Source organism: Theobroma umbraticum, unplaced genomic scaffold, assembly GCF_002168275.2.
Source record: "Theobroma umbraticum cultivar Fairchild unplaced genomic scaffold, ASM216827v3 scaffold_4.1, whole genome shotgun sequence".
Lineage (NCBI taxonomy): Eukaryota > Viridiplantae > Streptophyta > Magnoliopsida > Malvales > Malvaceae > Theobroma > Theobroma umbraticum.
The window spans coordinates 706,072-726,805 of record NW_018397258.1 but is presented as its reverse complement, the minus strand read 5'-3'; the positions used below and the strand labels follow the sequence as shown (position 1 = coordinate 726,805).

Sequence of the window (20,734 nt, the reverse complement as noted above, 5' to 3'; positions counted from 1 at the left end):
AAACTTGAAAGGAAACTTATGCGTGAGAGACATAATGACAAGTACCGCTGCAGAAAAGGCTAGGGTGTTGGACGTCAAGAAAACGTAATAGGCTGATGAGTCAGATGCACAGATAGCAGTGCCTGCTTTATGATCCTCAGTATCCTGCGCTACACCGACAGGGGGGTTAGCAGTGCTCGCTGTATGGATCTCCTTGTTGTCCTGCCATACGCCGCCGGGGGGGTTAACCCCAGCTTGGAAGGTCACGGCAGCTATAAGGGTCGCAACTACCAAGAGTGCGTTTGCGGGCGTCGGCTCTTGTTCTTCTCCTTGTCTCCTCTTTTTCACTTTCGTTGTACTGAAATAACGACACAGTCCCTGAAGTAGTCCCAACCATTGTTTTCTCTTGGGTTTTGAACTACAGGATTCAAGAATTGAAGAAGCTTTTTGTTATGGGGATATGAAGAAAAACAAAGTAGTAGATGGATTCTCCAGAAAAGCTTGTGGTTAGGCTGAGTCTTAATTCAGCTTTTTAGTTCGCACATATCATCACGCGTGACAAATATGAAGAAAATTCACTGTTCTTTTTCTATATTTGCATGATTGTTTGGACAAAATGAACAGTAGATTGCTACTCATCTTTGGGCATTGATTAATTACTTAATAAGTTAGTTTTTTTCAACCTTGTCAATGTTGTTAATTAGGCAAAAAACCTGATAGGAACTTCCACTTCCACTGCCAAGATAGTCTGTATGATTTGTATTTCTCATTTAACGGCATTATTTCCTTTTGGTTAATGTACGGAAGAAGATTACATAATCTTGCATTTCGAGTTTATATAATTATATATGATATTTTATAAGTTTTACTATCTAAAATTTCAGTAACACTGTATACTGAATACCAATATTAAAGGGTTATTTATAACATACGTACAAAAATAAATTAAGTAGGTATATGATATTTGGGTAAGTAAGTATCTAATCATTATTTTACGTAATAAAGTATCTAATATTCAATAATTTTATTTAGTCATGATTTTCATATAAGTTATTGATAAAGCATGTTCATGGTGACTAATAATATATGAAAATAAAGAAAATAATCATTCATCGTTTCAAAGTTACTAAAAAAAAATAAAAGTTACAAAAAATAATCTATATTTTAAAGTTAATTTCTTACTTACCAAAATTATTTTAAAAGTTACAGAAACACATATTACTAAATTTTTACATGATGTTATTAACACACAACATATTATAAGCAAGGTAGATTGAAAGTAGTGGCAGGATGGTAGCAGTCACTTTTAGTTTTTAATTTTTATTCTGAATTAAATTATTAACTTTATTTATAATTTTATAGAATTAATTGTTAATTATTTTTTAAATAAAATCCTAAATCCGTTATCAATTATAAATTTAATAAATCTCATGTAATTCATGTCAATTATTGCTAGCGTGCATGCGAATAGTGGAGATCTGGATTACCTTGACTTAAAACGCATAGTCATCCATAATCCATAAGACGAGACAAAAACCTTTTTGGAGTCATTGTTTCATCATAAGGACCAGCTGTGCGTTGTCCGCCTTTGATTTGCCGGGGCCTTTTTCAATTTGTTTCCATTGATGACGTGTTTGAGCTTACGTCAAGCATATGACTTCTCTTTCGAGGGCTTCATCTTATGTCGTCATTGCATTGAATGATGAGTTTTCTTATGGAAGCCGGGACTGTGCTCATTGACTGACGTGTCTTTTCTTACCGTCCAGGTTGTCATTTGATTTAGTTTTAGTGGTTGCTTTAACAATATAGTTCATTTGGCTGTCAAAAGGTGTCCTCAATTATGTCTTGCTTTTTGGAAAAAAGAAATGAAATCTACCGTGATTTACTAGAATAGGCGTATTTTAATATATTATATTAGTCTTTATGTGAGTTTAAAATACGATTTTATCATTATTTGTTCAATTCTTGTTAGAAAATAAGATTGAAAAATAAAAAATATTTAAAAAAAAGTATATGTATCATGAAAGTTCCAATCATATAATTAACTAGATATAGATTTCTTTTAATAATAATGATCGTTTTATTCATAATTAAAAGTAACATGAGTACCGATTTAAGTTTACTGTCTTGAATAAATCAACTATAAATCTTTATGGTATTATAGTTACATTTCAACATCAACATCAATTGCAATAAAAAACTCAAGTAATCTCAATAACAGGATACAGAAGATTCATACAGAGAAGAACAACACTTACTTGATTAAGAACGAAATAAACTTCTAAGTTTTAAAAATAAAGAACAAGTTATTATATATGTTGGCAAGAGAACAATTACTAGAGGAGTAAAATTCTAAGGTACTGAATCAATTCATGGTACAAAGAAGAGCCAAATTCTGAATTTCCGTTGATTTCCGTTCGACTCTAATGCTTTCTCCTTGTATCTGGACCAACTCTCCATTTCTTGAACAACCATATGGTAAACCGTGCAAACTCCGCAAGAAATAGAATTCCCATCACAGTGACCGTCATATATATATCACTCATTTTCGTTGGACCTGTATAGATTATAGCTACGACATAAGTACCAATCATTGAAAACATGGCCAGCCGGAAGCCTGCCTTGAGAGGGAATCCACTGGTGAGGAGAAAGATCATGGCAACTGATGCAATGAAACCAATTGAATTAAAACCAATGAACACAGAAAATATCGGAGGGTTTATACACATGATAGTCCCTCCAGGCGTCATGGTTCTAGATCTCTTCTGAACGACGTGGGTGCTGACCGTCGTAGAATTTTTACTCTCTGCTGACCAAAAACCACTTGGTGGGCTCAGAATTGCTTGGTATGTGATCGTTACTATCAGGACTGCCACAACCATCAGTGCATTTTGAGTATCAGTTGATGATTCCGTAGCCTCTTTCATCAGTTGCTTCCATAGGTTCCATGAACAAGAAGATTGCAATATTTTCTTGTTGTTAAAGCTTTCTGCTTCAGTTTGGATACCAGCAGGGCCTGTTGTGATTTCTTGGGCTTTCACAGCTCCAGCTTGCTGAAACATCTGATAAATATGAATATCATACTAATCACCTCCACTTTGGAGCAGAAGATCTAGGACATCCTTCGGCGTAAAGCCGCTTGTGGTCATGGCATTTACGTTAACCCTGGAAACCACTGCTTCTTGACCAATTAACAGACCTATAATCTGCAAATGATACATATCCATATTTTACAACTTCTGTAAAGGATTCAATGTGGAATTAAACATAACTTTCTAGAAAATATCGACAACGCAATCAGTACAATCTATTCTTCATTAGAATTTAGAGTAGCCTCGGAATTAAAGAGAATTTAATTAGAATAACAGGCTTTGGACTCCCGCATGACCAAAACCAGGATTTAGTAGCGCATCTACTTCTACTTATTTGACATCTTTCCGCAACCAGAACGCTGTGGAAGAAATGTAGTTCGGTATTTATTACATTTCCAATTAAATAATGATTTGCATAAGTTTATTGATAATTAAAGTTAAATTTCATTTGTGGAGAAAGTAACAAAGGATTTTTAATTATAACTTTGATTTACAAGTTAATAAATAATCATAATTTTATTAATTAATTTAATTAATTAAATTAATTTATCCTTAATTACATGAAATTAAAAAAATAATTAGGTTTCAAATCTCACAACTTCCCTTTAGATTTATATATTATAAATGTATACAAACAATGATATATATATATTGTAATTAATAATTTTATAAGTTATAATTTTTATGATGTTAACACAAAATAGGAAGTAAACATGTTTATATTTAAAGTACATATACATATATATATTAAAAGTATTTTAATATATATAATAATAATTATATTCCTTATAAATGAACTTAATATATATAAAGTATATATATTAAAAGACATTACATGTTAATTAATAATTATTATTTCATGAAATAATTTAATTAACTATATAAGTTTATCTTTAATTACAAAAAATTAAAAAAAAATAACTAGGTTTCAAAACTCTTTTAATTTCACAATCTCTTTAGGTTTATGTATTATAAGTATATATAAATAAATGTATATATATTATAATTAATAATTTTATAAATTATATATTTTTTAATGTTAACACAAAATAGAAAGTAAATATGATTGTATTTAAAATATGAATATTAAAATATTTTAGTATATATATAATAGTAATTATGTTTCTTATAAATTAACATAATATATAAACTATAGATATTAAAAGATATTACAAGTTAATTAATAATCACAGTTTCATAAATTTATTTAATTAATTATATGAATTTGTCTTTAATTTCATGAAATTAAAAAAAATTAAATTCTAAAACTATTCTAATCTCAAGAGCTCTCTTTAAGTATATATATTATAAGTTTATATAAACAATAGTATATATATTATAATTAATAATTTTATAAGTTATAATTTTTATAATGTTAACACAAAATAAAAAGTAAATATATTTATATTAAAAATATATATATAATAGTAATTATATTCCTTTATAATATGATATTCATATTATTTGAATATAATAAATAATTTAATAATTTTTTAATTAAAATATATTAATGTCATCACATTAATAATTACAGTAATCATATTTTTTATATATTTGTTAATTTTTAATAAAAAATTATTTATAAAATTAGTAAAAATTGTATATTTTTAATTTAATTATTAAAATAATAAAAAAATATTTTATAAATGATAATTGAGTTCGGGTAACGGGTATTTAAGGGATGGTACTTGAACCATATGCAAATCTGATAGGATAATAAAATCATTATCTGAATTCGTCTCAAATCTTATTATATTATAAAATATTCTAATCTTACATAAACGGGTCGAGTATTTATAAATACCTTATAACAGGATGCCCGTTACTATCTCTAATTGAAATCAAATCCTGATTTCAATACCTTAAAGCAACCAAAATGACAAAAAGCTAATATCGCATTACAAAAGAAGGAACAATAAAGTAAAAAAAAAGACCGATAAGGCTTTAAAAACAAGTACCATTGTCGATCAATGGTACATTACGGTCTGGCTATCAAAAGTCTCATTGTGGATCAATTTCTGAAATTTCTTTTAGTTCATGATTGTGCTTTTTTTAGTGGTCAGGAAAATTTCTAAATACCCTGTAGCATCTGATAATACATGTGAATATACTGCTGGAACCCCAAACCTTGGAATATATCAGATAAAAACTAGCATTAAAAGTCTGAAAGTGGGAGTTACCTTTTCATTGATGCCCCTTTTTTCCTCCCGATTCTGTTAAGGGTGATACTTTTGGTTGATACCTGCTCTTATCCACCCTAAGATTCTCACAGAAACTTTTCATTTTTCTTTTGGGTTGCCACTAAAAGTGCAGAGGTGACGATTGAGTTCATAATTGGACAGCACTTGGGGCTAGAACGAAGAATGAAAACATTGAGTGGCGCGTAGAGCCCCTGGCCTGGGATGTAGTGATGCTTACAAAGTAGGTGAGTTGACAACACTAAGTTGTACACAAAGAAATGTTGTTTTTTTGCTCGTGGTTCATTTGGGTACAGAGATGGGTCAGAACAAATTGCTCTATTTGACAGTTGTCTTTATTCTTTTGGACGGGGACATGGAACATGTGCATGCAGTCACAGGCAATTACTGATCTGCTGGAGAGAAGAATTGATCCTGCAAATTTTTAGCATAGATGTTTACAAAGATTGCTAATAATCCGTACAGATTGACCTATTAGTCTGGCAAATTTCTCTGTAAATTAATATAAAGTTTTCATAGGATAAGATGATGAAAATAAAATAATCTGATACAAGTATGCAATCCAAAGAAGCCCCAGAAAATGTCAACCTTTGGATGCTATCCATAAATGGAACAAAAAACTTAGCAAACTATTCAACCTTGACATGAATCTGTGATCTGCAAACCTATGTTAGCTTGAAGATTCATGGGAAATAGACAGGTTTCTTCTCCCTCAATTCGTTCCATTTTGCAATATGCGTTGTCTTATGGCCTGCTTGTCTACAGCATGTCCAGATTTGAAGCTGAGTTCAGTGCAATTGCAGACCCAGAGATGAATCCTTTTCCATTTATGGAGTTTAGGGAATTCCATCGGTGTAGAAAAGATGCTATGTTGTCAATTGACCTTGATGAATTATGGCTTGACCGACATAAATCAAACTTTGGAGAATGATTAGAAACAGATGATCATATACCCTTTAATTTTTTTTAAAAAAAATATAAAGACAAATTAATTATTCCTTCAATTATATGACAAAAAGGAATATTGTTATCATAGAAAAAGCTGTGCTACCTATTCTTCTATGACTAAAATTGCTGTGACAATTCGTAAGCAAACTTCAATAATTGACGCATCTATTTTTTATTTAAAAAAATGAATTCAAATTTTTTTAAACAATAAAAAAATTATAAAGGCATTTAAATCTCTATCTATGGAACATTTGAATCAAACTCTAGATTAAACAAAATACAATAATTATTATTATCAAAATAAATCAAAACTTGATGGATTCACGAGATGTGAAACAAACACATACTTTATTTATACATGAGACATACAAAAATACACACTTTATTTACTTATTATACAAACTTAATTTTACATTACTCAGGAAGACAAACTCACACGTACTAGTATTAATTTGGTACAAAACTATTTTTAATTATTTATTTTTCCAAGATTTTTTTCCTATTTTTAATCTTATCATGAGAAATTAACGGGCAAATCTTGGATACATACCCTATGTCCACTTCCCGTAAATATATATAAAGAGCTTGAGTTCTAAGTTGTTCAGGCTCCCAACTTCTAGGAGTTGAGACTGAAAGCCGTCTACCTAAAGTTGTGCTTGCGGGGTCTGATCTTTCGGGGTCTCTGCTGTCTTGTTTCTAGGCCTGGAAATGCCTGGATCAAACATGGAGGCTCAGGTTCCCTGTTTTTCAACTTCACCAACAGCTGGATCAAGCACGCATAGCTAAAGGCGCTGCTGCTGTAATCAAGGCGAGTTGAAACGTTTCCTCATGGGGAGTAACAGCAAAGATCGCAGATCCATAAGTTATAATCATTGAAACGCAAGCAACCCTTACTTCAAACTTGAAAGGAAACTTATGCGTGAGAGACATAATAACAAGGACCGCTGCAGAAAAGGCTAGGGTGTTGGAAGTCAAGAAAACGTAGTAGGCTGATGATTCAGATGCACAGATAGCAGTGCCTGCTGGTTTGCCATTCTTGGTTTCCTGCCATACACCGCCAGGGGGTTAATCCCAGCTTGGAAGGTCACGGCAGCTATAAGGGTCGCAACTACCAAGAGAGCGTTGCGGGCGTCGGCTCTGTTCTTCTCCTTGTCCTCCTCTTCTTCACTTTCGTTGTACTGAAAATAACGACACCAGTCCCTGAAAGTAGTCCCAACCATTGTTTTCTCTTGGGTTTTGAACTACAGGATTCAAGAATTGAAGAAGCTTTTTGTTTATGGGGATATGAAGAAAAACAAAGTAGTAGATGGATTTCTCCAGAAAAGCTTGTGGTTAGGCTGAGTCTTAATTCAGCTTTTTATAGTTCGCAACAATATCAATCGCGTGACAAATATGAAGAAAATTCACTGTTCTTTTTCTATATTTGCATGATTATGTTTGGACAAAATGAACAGTAGATTGCTATCTCATCTTTGGGCATTGATTAATTACTTAATAAGTTAGTTTTTTTCAACCTTGTCAATGTTGTTAATTAGGACAAAAACCTGATAGGAACTTCCACTTCCACTGCCAAGATATGTCTGTATGATTTGTATTTCTCAATTTAACGGCATTATTTTCCTTTTTGGTTAATGTACGGAAGAAGATTACATAATCTTGCATTTCGAGTTTATATAATTATATATTTGATATTTTAATAAGTTTTACTATCTAAAATTTCAGTAACACTGTATTACTGAATACCCATAATTAAAGGGTTATTTATAACATACGTACAAAAATAAATTAAGTAGGTATATGATATTTGGGTAAGTAAGTATCTAATCATTATTTTACGTAATAAAGTATCTAATATTTCAATAATTTTATTTAGTCATGATTTTCATATAAGTTATTGATAAAGCATGTTCATGGTGACTAAATAATATATGAAAAATAAGAAAAATAATCATTCATCATTTCAAAGTTACTAAAAAAATAAATAAAAGTTACAAAAAATAATCATATATTTAAAGTTAATTTTTTACTTACCAAAATTATTTTAAAAGTTACAGAAATCACATATTACTAAATTTTTACCTGATGTTATTAACACATAGTATATTATAAGCAAGGTAGATTGAAAGTAGTGGCAGGATGGTAGCAGTCACTTTTAGTTTTTAATTTTTATTCTGAATTAAATTATTAACTTTATTTATAATTTTATAGAATTAATTTGTATTGTTTTAGTAAGTCTTACTATCTAAAATTTCAGTAACACAGTATTACCCATAATTAAAGGGTTATTTACGAAATATGTATAAAAATTAAATAATTATATGATATTTCGGTAAGTAAGTATCTAATCATTATTTTACGTAATAAAATATCTAATATCTCAATAATTTTATTTACTCATGTTTTTCATACAAGTTATTGATAAAGCATGTTCATGGTGACTAAATAATATATGAAAAATAAGTAAAATAATGATTCATTTCAAAGTTACAAAAAAAATAAATAAAAGTTACGAAAAATAATCATATATTTAAAGTTAATGCTTTTACTTACCAAAATTATTTTTAAAGTTACAGAAATCAAATATTACTAAATATTTACATGATGTTATTAACGGAGAACATATTATCTGTAAGGTGGATTGAGAGTAATGATAGAATGGTAACAGCCACTTTCAATTTTTAATTTTTATTACGAATCGAATTATTAACTTGATTTATAATTTTATAAAATTACTTTTTAATTATTTTTGAAATAAAATTCTAGATCCATCATCAATTAAATATATTCAATAAATCTCATGTAATTGATTTCAATTATTGCTAGCGTAGCCGTGGATAGTGGAAATCTCGATGACCTTGACTTTGAAGGCCCATTCTTCATATCTTAAGCATAGTTATCCGTAATCCATAAGACGAGCCAAAAGTCTTTTTGTAGTCACTGTTTTATCACGAGGACCCGCTGTGCGTTGTCAGACTTTGAATTGGCGGGGCCTTTTTTAATTTGTTTCCATTGATAACGTGTTTGAGCTTATGTCAGCCATATGACTTCTCCTTCGGGGACTTCATCTTAAGTTAGCATTCCATTGCATGATGAGTTGACTTGTGGCACCCGGGACTGAGGTGTCTTTTCTTACCGAACAGGTTGTCAGTTGATTTAGTTTTAGTGGTTGTTTCAACAATATAGTCAAAAGATGTCCTCAATTATGTTTTGCTTTTTGGAAAAAAGAAATGAAATCTACTGTGATTTACTACCATAGGCACATTTTAATCTATTATATTAGTCTTTATTTGAGTTTAAAATGTGTTTTTATCATTAGTTGTTCAATTCTCATTAAAAAATAAAAAATATTTAAAAAATATATATTTATCACATAAATACCAATCATAAAATTAATCAAATATAAAACTTTTTTAATAATAATGATAATTTTATTCATAATTTAAAATAACATAAGTATCGATCTAAGTTTATTGTCTTAAATAGATCAATTATAGACTTTTATGATATTATAATTACATATCAACATCAATTGCAATCAAAAACTCAAATAGCCCCTAATAACAAGGTACAGAAAATTTATGTAAAAAAAAACAATACTTACTTGATTAAGAACCAAATAAACTTCAAAATTTTAAAAATAAAGAACAGGTTCTTATATATGTTGGCAAGATAACAATTACCAGAGGAGCAAAATTCTAAGGTAATGAATCAATTCATGGTCCAAAGAGGAGCCACATTCTGAATTCCAAGTCGATTTCCGTTTTTCTCTAATGCTTTCTCCTTGTATCCGGACCAACTCTCCATTTCTTGAACAACCATATGGTAAACCGCAGAATCTCCGCAAAAAAATCGAATTCCTGTCACACGGACCGTGTTATATGTATCACTGACTTTCGTTGGACCTATACAGATTATAGCTGCGACATGAGCATCAATCATTTAAAACATAGCCAGCCGCAAGCCTACCGTGAAAGGCATGGCCGGACCCATGTGCATGTGATTTTTATTTATTATATTATTTTTTTAGAGTTTTATATATTTAATAATATTATGAATCTATTAATTTTTTTTTTCAATTTTGTAGGAAATTGGATCCACAAGTAGATTTTATTAAAAAATTTATATATTAATAATATTTTAAAAAATATTTACATATTATCAAAAAATAGATTTATCAAAAAAATAATTTATATATTAATATTTAAATTCCATATGACAAGATTAAAAATTTTCTTTCTATAATTTATGATTTTATTAAAAAAAGTTAAAACCTAAACTACTCTTTCTTAAAAACTTTTAGTCTTACTCTTAAGACTTACAATGATTTTCTTTTCTCGATCTTGACTATGTTTTTGAATCTCTTAAAACAACTCAACTAGACTTCAATTGTAAGTAATTTTCAATCTAAGTTAAGTTTTTAAATATTTCATATCCAGTTTTTTTTTATTAATTTGATAGTTTAGATTCATAATTATAATCTTGAAATTTTCAATCTTTTTTAAATTTTTTTATAGATATTGATTATTTGATTTTTGTATTTAATTTTTTGTGGTTTGTAGGTTTTTATATTTAGTTTTGTTCAATGTTGAACTTGATAATTTGCTATTTAACATCATTTTTTTAATTTTAATATTTTAGTTTATGGTAATTGAATAGTAATTTTTAACAAATTTTTATAATTTTAGATAAATAAACCATAGAAAGATATTTTAAAAGGAAAAAAAATATCTCGCAATAATCAGATCTCAAACAACAACAACAAAATTTTACTAATGATTATAGTCAACAATGTTTAAGTAAAATCCTGATGAATTTTATTTAAATACTCTTCTGGTAGATCTTAAATTGAGAAAAAAAATTGAGTATTATCCTAATGATCAAGATGAAATTAGAAAAGCATATTTATAGAGGGCCACTGATACTATCATATAATATTTTCAAAGTATGAAAAATTATCGAGAATAATTATAGTTTTTTTAGATATTTTTATTTTAAAATATTAAATAAATGTATTAAATTTTTTAATTTTATTTTAAAATTTTTACTTTATGAAATTTAATATATTTATTATTTTAATCATGGCAACTAATGCAATGAAACCAATTGAATTGAAACTGATGAACATAGAAAAGTGTTGTAGACAGTGACTTTCACATAGCATTTCAGTTCAGAAATTAATAAATCTATTTTTCAAAAAAAAAGTATTTTCCTATATGTTTGATTTGTTTTTATTACTATTAATTTAATTTTGAACCCTTACAAGCAGCATAGAGGATAACTTAAAAAATCTGAAAGAGTTGAGTGGTAAATTTACCAAAAGGTTCGAAGAATAACCTTTCATTTTCTTGAGAAGCCATGGGCACTAGGGCACACCTAAGGCCCAATCAACATACGGAACTGCTATTAATTAAGGCGCGTCCGATGCCATTAACATTTCAATAACACACAAAAATTATTTACAAAATATATCTGATGGTACTAAAATGTATATGAAAATTACGAAAATAATCACGTTTCTTATGTTACTATTTTTGCTAACTAAAATTATATTTAACGTTATAAATTTATACATTGTTTCTATAATCGCATATCTAATATTTCAGTAATTTTTTGTTACTAAATTCTTATATATGTAATATTATTAACAATGTACAAATTAAATTACTTAAACATCAAATATATTTCAGTAATTCCATGTTATTGACAAAGTACATACTAGGTTACAAAATACTAAGTATTTTACTGGAACATTTTAAAAAATAACCTTCAAATATAAGATATTTTCAAAAATAACTTTTTTTATAATTTTAATTATTTTTAGTCAAGTTAGATAAAATTACCGAAATATTTCTATATTCAAGTGCATGTAATGTTACACGTCATATTTTAAAAATGTTATTGTTATTGGTCATGTACAAAAATATATTACATATCATAGTTAAAAAAAGTTGTTATATGCCATGTTTAAGAAAAATATTATTGTTACATGTTATATATAAAAATAAGTTACACGTCATATTGAAAAAAAATATTATTATTATACGTCATGTATAAAAATATCTTACACACGATATTGAAAAAAATATTATTGTTACACCTCATGTTAAAAAAATATTATTGTTACACACTATGTTAAAAAAATTTTTATTACATTTTAATGTATAAAATGTTGTTGTTACTTATAAATTAAAATTTCAAATTTACTTAATTTTCTTTTGACAATTTGTCACCAATTAAAATATTTCTAACATATTTTCATAAATCAAAAAATAATTTTCTTTATTTTAAACACCTGTTTCTACTAAAAATAAAAAAAATTGAAACCTTAAATTTATAAATTTTAAAATTTTGAGTTTATTGGTGTCTAAATCTAAAATTGATCAAATTCAAAGCTATTTTAAACATTTATAATTATTTTTATCATTTTAATTTTATTTAAAATATCTAAAAATTAAATTTCTTAAATAATCACCCATTCTAAGTACATTAAAACCATTGCTTTTTGAACTAAAAATACGAGAGAGAGAGAGAGAGAAATCGAGAGCATAGTAACAGATATCGAAGAGAAAAATGGATGAAATTAAAAAGATCTAGATGGTGAGAGAAGAAAATTGAAAACGTAAATAAATATAAAAAGAAATTATGATAAATAATTTAATTTATTTAAAATAATTTTAAAAATATTTTTATTAAATGATAACTAAATATAACTAAAAATAATTAAATTTATTTTAATAATTATTTTTAAAATTTTATTATTAAAAAAATTATTCTTCACAATTTTTTCTATTTCAATTATTGTTAGCATATGAGAATACTGGAAATATGCTTGAACTTGACTTAAACGCCATTCTTCAATCTCAGGCATAGGCATAGTAATCCATAAGATGACTAAAAGGCTTTTTTGAAGGGAAATATTCGGAGTGGATGATGAGCCCCTGTTCTACGGAAGGTTGTCCGACTTAGAACTTCTGGGTCTCTTTAGTTAATTTGTTTCTTGAACAGCGTGCTGGAGCTTACGTCAGCCATGTGTTTGTCTTCGGGGGAGCCTCGAATGTCAGCTTTACATGACCAGTCCAAGCCGGGGATGATATCATTAAGGTCACGATTGATATTTTATTAGAAATACTATTATTATGTATATGATTTTTAAAATATAATTTTATAACATTTTATATAATATAAAAAATAATAATTATAAGAAATGTAATTATTAAAAAGGTTGAATTGTAGTGTTCAGTTTAAAATTATTGGATTGAAAATGACAATAGAAAGGAGAATTAGGGCTCGAAGAAGGTGATACAAGGTCAAAGTATGGGGAAGCCCGTGAGCGATGAGGAGGAGGGAGAAGGGCCGGGTGATAGATGAGCCCGAGGAGGACAATGGAGTAGGGCTCAGAATTGCTTCGCATGTGATCGTTGCTATCAGGACTTTGTAATATTTAATGCACACTTTTTATTTGGTTGAAATAGGCAAAGCACACATTTTATTTATTTGGTACACAACAAATCACACACTTTATTTACTAATTATACAAACTTAATGAAACTCCCAAGTACCAGTATTAATTTTGGACACATACCCTATGTCACATACTATAACATATATAAACAGCATGAGTTCTAAATTGTTCAGGCTCCAAATTCTAGGAATTTGCCAGTGTCTGCCTACGTTCATTGTTTTTCTCCATCCACCTAAGGTTGTGCTTGCGGGGTCTGATCTTTCGGGGTCTCTGCTGTCTTGTTTCTAGGCCTGGAAAATGCCTGGATCAAACATGGAGGCTCAGGTTCCCTGTTTTTCAACTTCACCAACAGCTGGATCAAGCACCGCATAGCTAAAGGCGCTGCTGCTGTAATCAAGGCGAGTTGAAACGTTTCCTCATGCGGAGTAACAGCAAAGATCGCAGATCCATAAGTTATAATCATTGAAACGCAAGCAACCCTTACTTCAAACTTGAAAGGAAAATTATGCGTGAGAGACATAATGACAAGTACCGCTGCAGAAAAGGCCAGGGTGTTGGCAGTCAAGAAAACGTAGTAGGCTGATGATTCAGATTCACAGATAGCAGTGCCTGCTGTATGGCCTTCCTTGGTTTCCTGCCATACACCGCCAGGGGGGTTAACCCCAGCTTGGAAGGTCACGGCAGCTATTAGGGTGGCGACTACCAAGAGAGCGTTGCGGGCGTCGGCTCTATTCTTCTCCTTATTCTCCTCTTTTTCACCTTCCTTGTACTGAAAATAACGGCACCAGTCACTGAAAGCAGTCCCAACCATTTTTTTTCTCTTTGGTTTTGAACTACAAACAGAATTCAAGAATTGAAGAAGCTCTTTGTCTATGGGGATATGAAGAACCGATGGATTTCTCCAGAAAAGCTTGGGGTTTGGGTGAAGCTTAATTCAGCTTTTATAGTCACCCGAACCATCAATTTACAATGACAGTTCGCAACAGTACCAATCGCCTGACAAACATGAAGAAAATTCACTGTTCTTTCTCTCTATTTGCATGATTATGTTAGGACAAAAATGAAAATGAAAAAGTAGATTCCCTCTCAGCTTGCGACAATGACAACGACTTTGATTATGAGCAGTCAGTTTGTTAATTAACCAATTTAGTGTTTTCCAACCTTGTCAATGTTGTTATTTAGGACAAAACCTGATAGGCACCTCCACTTCCACTGCCATGATGTATCTATATGATTAGTATTTTTCCATATGTATTTCATATTTTAGTAAGTCTCTGTATCTAAAATTTCAGCAAAACTGCATCACTGAATACTGATTAAAGGTTATTATCAATATACTTAAAAGGCTTATTAGGCTATAAAACTATATATTATTTAAATAACTGCATATCTAACATTTCGATAATCTTATGTTACCGAATTGTTGCATAATGTTACTAACAAAGTACATATTAGTTTACTCAAAATCTCAAGTATATTGGTTTCAATTATTGTTAGGGATCTACTGGAAACCTGCATGACGACCTTGACTTAAAGCGTCATTCTTCATATATATCTAAATCATTGTTATCAGTAATCCATAAGATGAGACAAAAGCCATTTTTGGAAGGAAATGTCTGGATTTTGTAGTGGATAATGAGCTGAGCCCTTGTTTTCACAAGGAGAGCTGTGTTGTCCGATTTTGAATTACGTATTTGAGCTTATGTCAGCCATGAGTTTTCTTGCAAGAGCTTGATCTTATGTCAGCCTTGCATGATGGTTTTCTTCATCTTATGTCTTTTCCTTGCTGTCCAAGTTGTCATTTATTTAGTTTAATGATTTTTTTTCAATAATATAGTTCATTTTGGCTCTCAGAAGATGTCCTCGATTATGTTCTGCTTTTGGAAAAAAGAAATTAAATCTGTTGTCATTTACTACTATATGCATATTTTAATCTATTATATTAGCCTTTATCTGGGTTTTAAATGTGTTATTATCATTATTTGTTCAATTAAATATAATATTATTATATCTTAAACTGTTTTCGTTAGAAAACAAGATTGAAAATTTGAAAATATTAAAAAAATACAAATATCATGTAAGTATCAGTCATATAATTAAAAAAATACAAAATTTTTAATAACATTGATCATTTTATTCATAATTGAAGATAACATAAATGTTTATTTAAATCTATTATTCTAAACAGATCAACTGCAAATTCCAATCAGCATTATTTCAACCTCAATATCAATTGAAATCAATAACTCAAATAATTCTAGTAATAGGATACAGAAAATTCATGTAGGAAAGAACAACACTTGAATAAAAACCAAATAAATTTCTAAGTTTTAAAAATAAACAACAAGTTATTATGACAACAATCGGTAGAGGAGTAAAATTCTAAGTTACTGAATGGATTCATGGTACAAAGAGAAGCCACATTGTGAATTTGATGTCCGTTCGTCTCTAATGCTTTCTCCTTATATCTGAACCAACTCTCCACATCTTGATCAACCACACGGTAAACCGTGCAAACTCCACAAGATATAGTATTCCCATCACAATGACCGTTATATATATATATATCAGTCATTTTTGTTGGACCTATATAGATTATAGCTACGACGTCAGTACCAATCATTGAAAACATAGCCAGCCGCAAGCCTGCCCGGAGAGGGAATCCACTGGTGAGGAGTAATATCACGGCAACTGATGCAATGAAACCAATTGTATTAAAAACGATGAACGCAGAAAAGATTGGAGGGTCGTTACTCATGACAGCCTCTCCAGGCTCCATGGTTCTCTTCTGAACGGTGCTGCTCGTCGGAAGGTTTTTATTATCTGGGTCTGACCAAAAACAACTTGGAAGGCTCAGAATTGCTTGGTATGTGATCGTTGCTAAACGATGCTAATATATATTCATGTTGATGTAGTGAATTTTCCAACCTTGGCATTTAAGCTTGCAGACTAAGTCCCAGTTGATGCAGTGAATTTTCTTCTTATCTGAATTTCCAGACCATAGGAAATTTCTTTGAATATTTTCCAACTGCTTTTTGATTGAAGAGGGCATTTGGAGTGTATATATATTCATAATTTACAACTTCTGGAAAGAAAACCAACAACGCAATCAGTACAATCTGAATTTTTAGAGTAGCCAAAGAATTGAACAGAATTTAATTAGAATAACATGCTTTGGACTCCACCGTGACCAAAACCAGGATTTAGTAGCGCATCTGCTTGGACTTATACTTCGAATATAATAGACTGAAAAAGAAGAAAAACAAATAAATAAGAAAAGATTAAGTAATTAACTAGCAGGAAGAACTGCAATACTTGCCTCATGTTGTCTGTTGAAAGTTGCCTGATGTAATATGGTGTTCCCATCCTTGTCTTTCCAATTCAAAATTTCCGTCATAACTAACATACTCATCTCCTCGATCAGTACCCTTGCAGCCTCAATCTGGTTGCTCTTCACAGCCAAATGAAGGGCAGTTTCACCAAAAGCAGTCGGTTCTTTAACAGACTCGGGGCAAGCCCCGACCAGTTCCTTAACAACATCAACTCTTCCTTTCAAAACCGCGCAATGAAGTGGAACCTTACCATCTTTTCCCTTCAAAAGACATATGTCATATCCAACTCTCATAAGCTCTCTTATAATTTCAACGTGCCCTTTTGCCGAAGCGATATGCATGGGGCCAAAACCATTTTCATTTAGCTCCCTAGCGAATCCTGGCTTTCTGCCCACAATTTCTTTTGTGATTTCTGTTTGTCCTACCATTGCTGATATGTGTAGAGGATTATCAACAGAGTTTAAGGCAACTCGATCAAGCAGAAATAGATCTTCCCCGAGAAATGAGTGAAATGCAGAAATATCTCCAGAACAAGATGCTTCGAACAATCTTGGTTCCGTTTCTACTTGATCTTGTTGCCCTTACCAATGTGACAAAATGTAGTGTGAGCTTTGAGTTTTCTTGGGACATGTTATAGTATATTTAAGGTGATAGAATTCGTCACCGGGAATGGAATTTGATCCTATGTGCATGTATACTGGCAAGCAATAAAATCAAAAGAGAAAGTACTATCTGCTTTTTACTACTAATTTACCTTTGAAACCTGGAAAGCAGCATAGAAGGTAACTTAGAAAATCTGAAAGATTTGAATGGTCTAAACTCTCCACACGTCACCAAAAGATCGAAGAATAACCTTAGATTTTCATGAGAAAGAATAGAAGCCATGAGGTCTCTTTGGGAGGCTTCATCTTATCTCAGCATTGCAGGATGGATTTTCCTTTGGAAGCCAAGCCAGGGTTAGTTTTGATTCCATTAAGGGTTTGTGTTCATTGCATGAAGCCGCGTCTCTTTCCTTGCCCTCCAGATTCATTGCTTTAGTCGAAGGATTTTTTGTCATAATATACTTCATTTTGATGTCAAAAGATGTCCTTGATTATTCTTTTCTTTTGCTTAGCAAAAACATATCATGATTTGCTTTTGAAGAAAGAAATGAAATCCACTGTGATTTTACTGTAACCATATGTCGTTTTTAATCTATTATGTTAGTCTTTCTTTGAGTTTAAATCGTATTCTTATCTTTATTTCTGCAATTCCATGTTACTCCTTTTTGGTTCATTAGAAGGATCATTTCATTCCGGCCATATTTGACGAATAGCTGTTCTAATATTTCATTCATTCTTTTATAAAAAAAAAATTATTCTTCAAAGTTTCTAATCTTTGAAATTTTTGAAGAATTCAAATATTAACTATTTCACAAAGATTACGATTCCTTTTACGAAGTTTTGAGTAATTAATGCTTCCATTTACAATCTCTATTACAAATAAAAGAAAACTTAATTATAGTAGTAGTGTTAATTGTTAATGTGTCTTGCATTATTAGAGAAAATCAAATAGAAAAAAAAATTAACAAGAAAAAAAAAACACTACCATTCTAACAAATGAACTTAGTTCAGGTTTACACTCTCTTCTCATAACTTATGTGTCAAAATTTTATATAAAAATCATAACTTTTATATCAGTATATATTAAAATGAGATTAAATATTTAAATATTTACATGATCTTTAACTTGTGATTTACATATTGATGTAGATCAAATTGTATATCTTAATGAGACTAAAATGAATAATATTTTACAAGACTGTATGGATCATGAAAGTATGAATAAATATAATGATTGGTTCTCATGTAAGAGAGGTTAATAAACCGAACCGATCCTCCTCTTTACCAAAAGTCAGCAACTCAAAACCATTGACTTACGAAACTAAGCCAGCGAAATGCTATGGGCTGTAAGCAGATGAAGCGAATATTGAAGCAAATGCCTTTGTACTATAAACGGTTCTTGCTACACAACATAGGATTAGAAAATCGAAAATATTAAAAAAAATTTTAAAGTTTTATTTGTGTCATTGTAAATATGTAAGAATTTACAATTAATAAATTTTAAAAAATATAATAAAATATAATAATAATTTACTATATTATATTCGAACAAAATCAATTTATTAACATTCATCGGTATATGAAAAAATTATCTCATTACAATTTTGATACATTTGAATATTTGTTGATAACTAATAAACTTAGAGGCGATTCGTGTTCTTACCAAAAAAATAATTGATAAATAGTTATTTTAATATTTAATTCATTCTTTTATAAAAACAATTATTATTCTTGGAAGTCCTTATTCTTTAAACTTTTCCAAATAATTAAAATATTAATTATTTCACATGAATAAAGATTCTTTTTACAAAATAGTGATTAATTAATGCTTCATAATTTTTTTAGAATCAATTAATGCTCCATATTTATGATCTGTATTACAAATAAAACTAAATTATAGTAGTATTAGTATTGTTCATGTGTATTGCATTATTAGAAGCACTCGGGACAAAAAAAAATTGGGAAGGAAAAGAAAACACTGGCATATTAACTAATGATTTTGATTTACATTCACACTTTCACTTTGTATATTTTTGTTGTTTCAAAGCAGGGGAAAGTAATTTAATGATTTTGAGTGGAATTATTGATAATAACGTACTCCACAAACAGTGGTGGGTTTTCTCTGCTAAGAGAAATTAATTCATCCGACCAATTCTCCACTCTCCCAAAAGTCATCCAAGGACAACAATGATTGATTGGTAGGAGTTAGGGCAGCAAGTGGGAAATAGAAAACGCAATCAAGACCATTGACTTGAGAAACGTAGCCAGCCACATGCTGTAGGCTGTAAGAAGATCAAACAGATGTTTTCAAGACAGTAGATAAATCTCGAGAATATAATAAAATTTAGTTGTTAATTGCATTCTGTATTAATAAAATCAATTCACTAAGTCTCTCTCATAGGTTGCACAGATATTTGTTGATAACTAGTAAGCCTGAAGGCGATTTGGGCTCCTGCCAGGGAAAACACCAGTGATCTTTCACTCTCTTCTGAATACTATGTTGAAGAGCTGAATCAAAGACCGTATTACAAAAGGCACAGCAGCTGCAGCCATGATGTACCAAAACCTCACGGATTCATCGGGAGTAACAGCGAAAACTGCAGAACCGTATGTCACGATCATCGAAATTGTGGCAACGATGACTTCGAGATGGAAAGGGAACCTGTAGGTAAGAGAGATGATGACAAGTATCGCGGCGGGAAGAGCCAGAGTGTTTGCAATTAAGAAAACATAGTAGGCTGGTGCCTGAGATGCATAAATAGCTCTGCCTGCAACATGTCCATGCTCATTATCTTGCCACACCCCACCAGGAGGGTTGACCCCAGCTTGGAAGGTAACGGCAGCTATGAGGGTTGCAACTACTAACATGACGTTCCCGACATCGCTAGGCTTGTCTCTGCCTTCTTCATACTGGAAATGTTTGTACCAGCTCTTGCCTGTGCTTAGACGGCTAACCATTTTCTTAATCAATGAAAAGGATGCTGAATTCTACCTCTTCAATTAGTATATAAAGGAGCCAAGACGTTGGAATTGAATGAGTCAGTCAACATGGAGATGAAGCTTTTTCCACACGGTATACTAGTTTGGAACCAAAAACCAAGCAAATGAAATAAACTAATGA

The 20,734-nt window shown here is 30.4% G+C and overlaps 2 protein-coding genes and 3 pseudogenes across 2 annotated transcripts; all 5 read right to left on the bottom strand.

The window, feature by feature from the left end:
• Positions 1-391, bottom strand: part of LOC149527334 (uncharacterized) — a 962-nt pseudogene extending 571 nt beyond the window's left edge.
• A 2,011-nt stretch (positions 392-2,402) lies between these two features.
• On the bottom strand, positions 2,403-17,094 carry LOC110413240 (uncharacterized; annotated as a pseudogene).
• Positions 6,549-7,732, bottom strand: LOC149527333 (uncharacterized; annotated as a pseudogene).
• Positions 13,685-14,576, bottom strand: LOC149527332 (uncharacterized). Its single transcript, XM_089783245.1, has one exon. The coding sequence runs from the start codon at positions 14,488-14,490 to the stop codon at positions 13,912-13,914; it is 579 nt and encodes a 192-aa protein (XP_089639371.1). The 5' UTR covers positions 14,491-14,576; the 3' UTR covers positions 13,685-13,911.
• A 2,559-nt stretch (positions 17,095-19,653) lies between the features above and the next one.
• LOC110414214 (uncharacterized) lies at positions 19,654-20,714 on the bottom strand. Its single transcript, XM_021425291.2, has one exon. The coding sequence runs from the start codon at positions 20,569-20,571 to the stop codon at positions 20,092-20,094; it is 480 nt and encodes a 159-aa protein (XP_021280966.1). The 5' UTR covers positions 20,572-20,714; the 3' UTR covers positions 19,654-20,091.
• Positions 20,715-20,734: the final 20 nt, after the last annotated feature.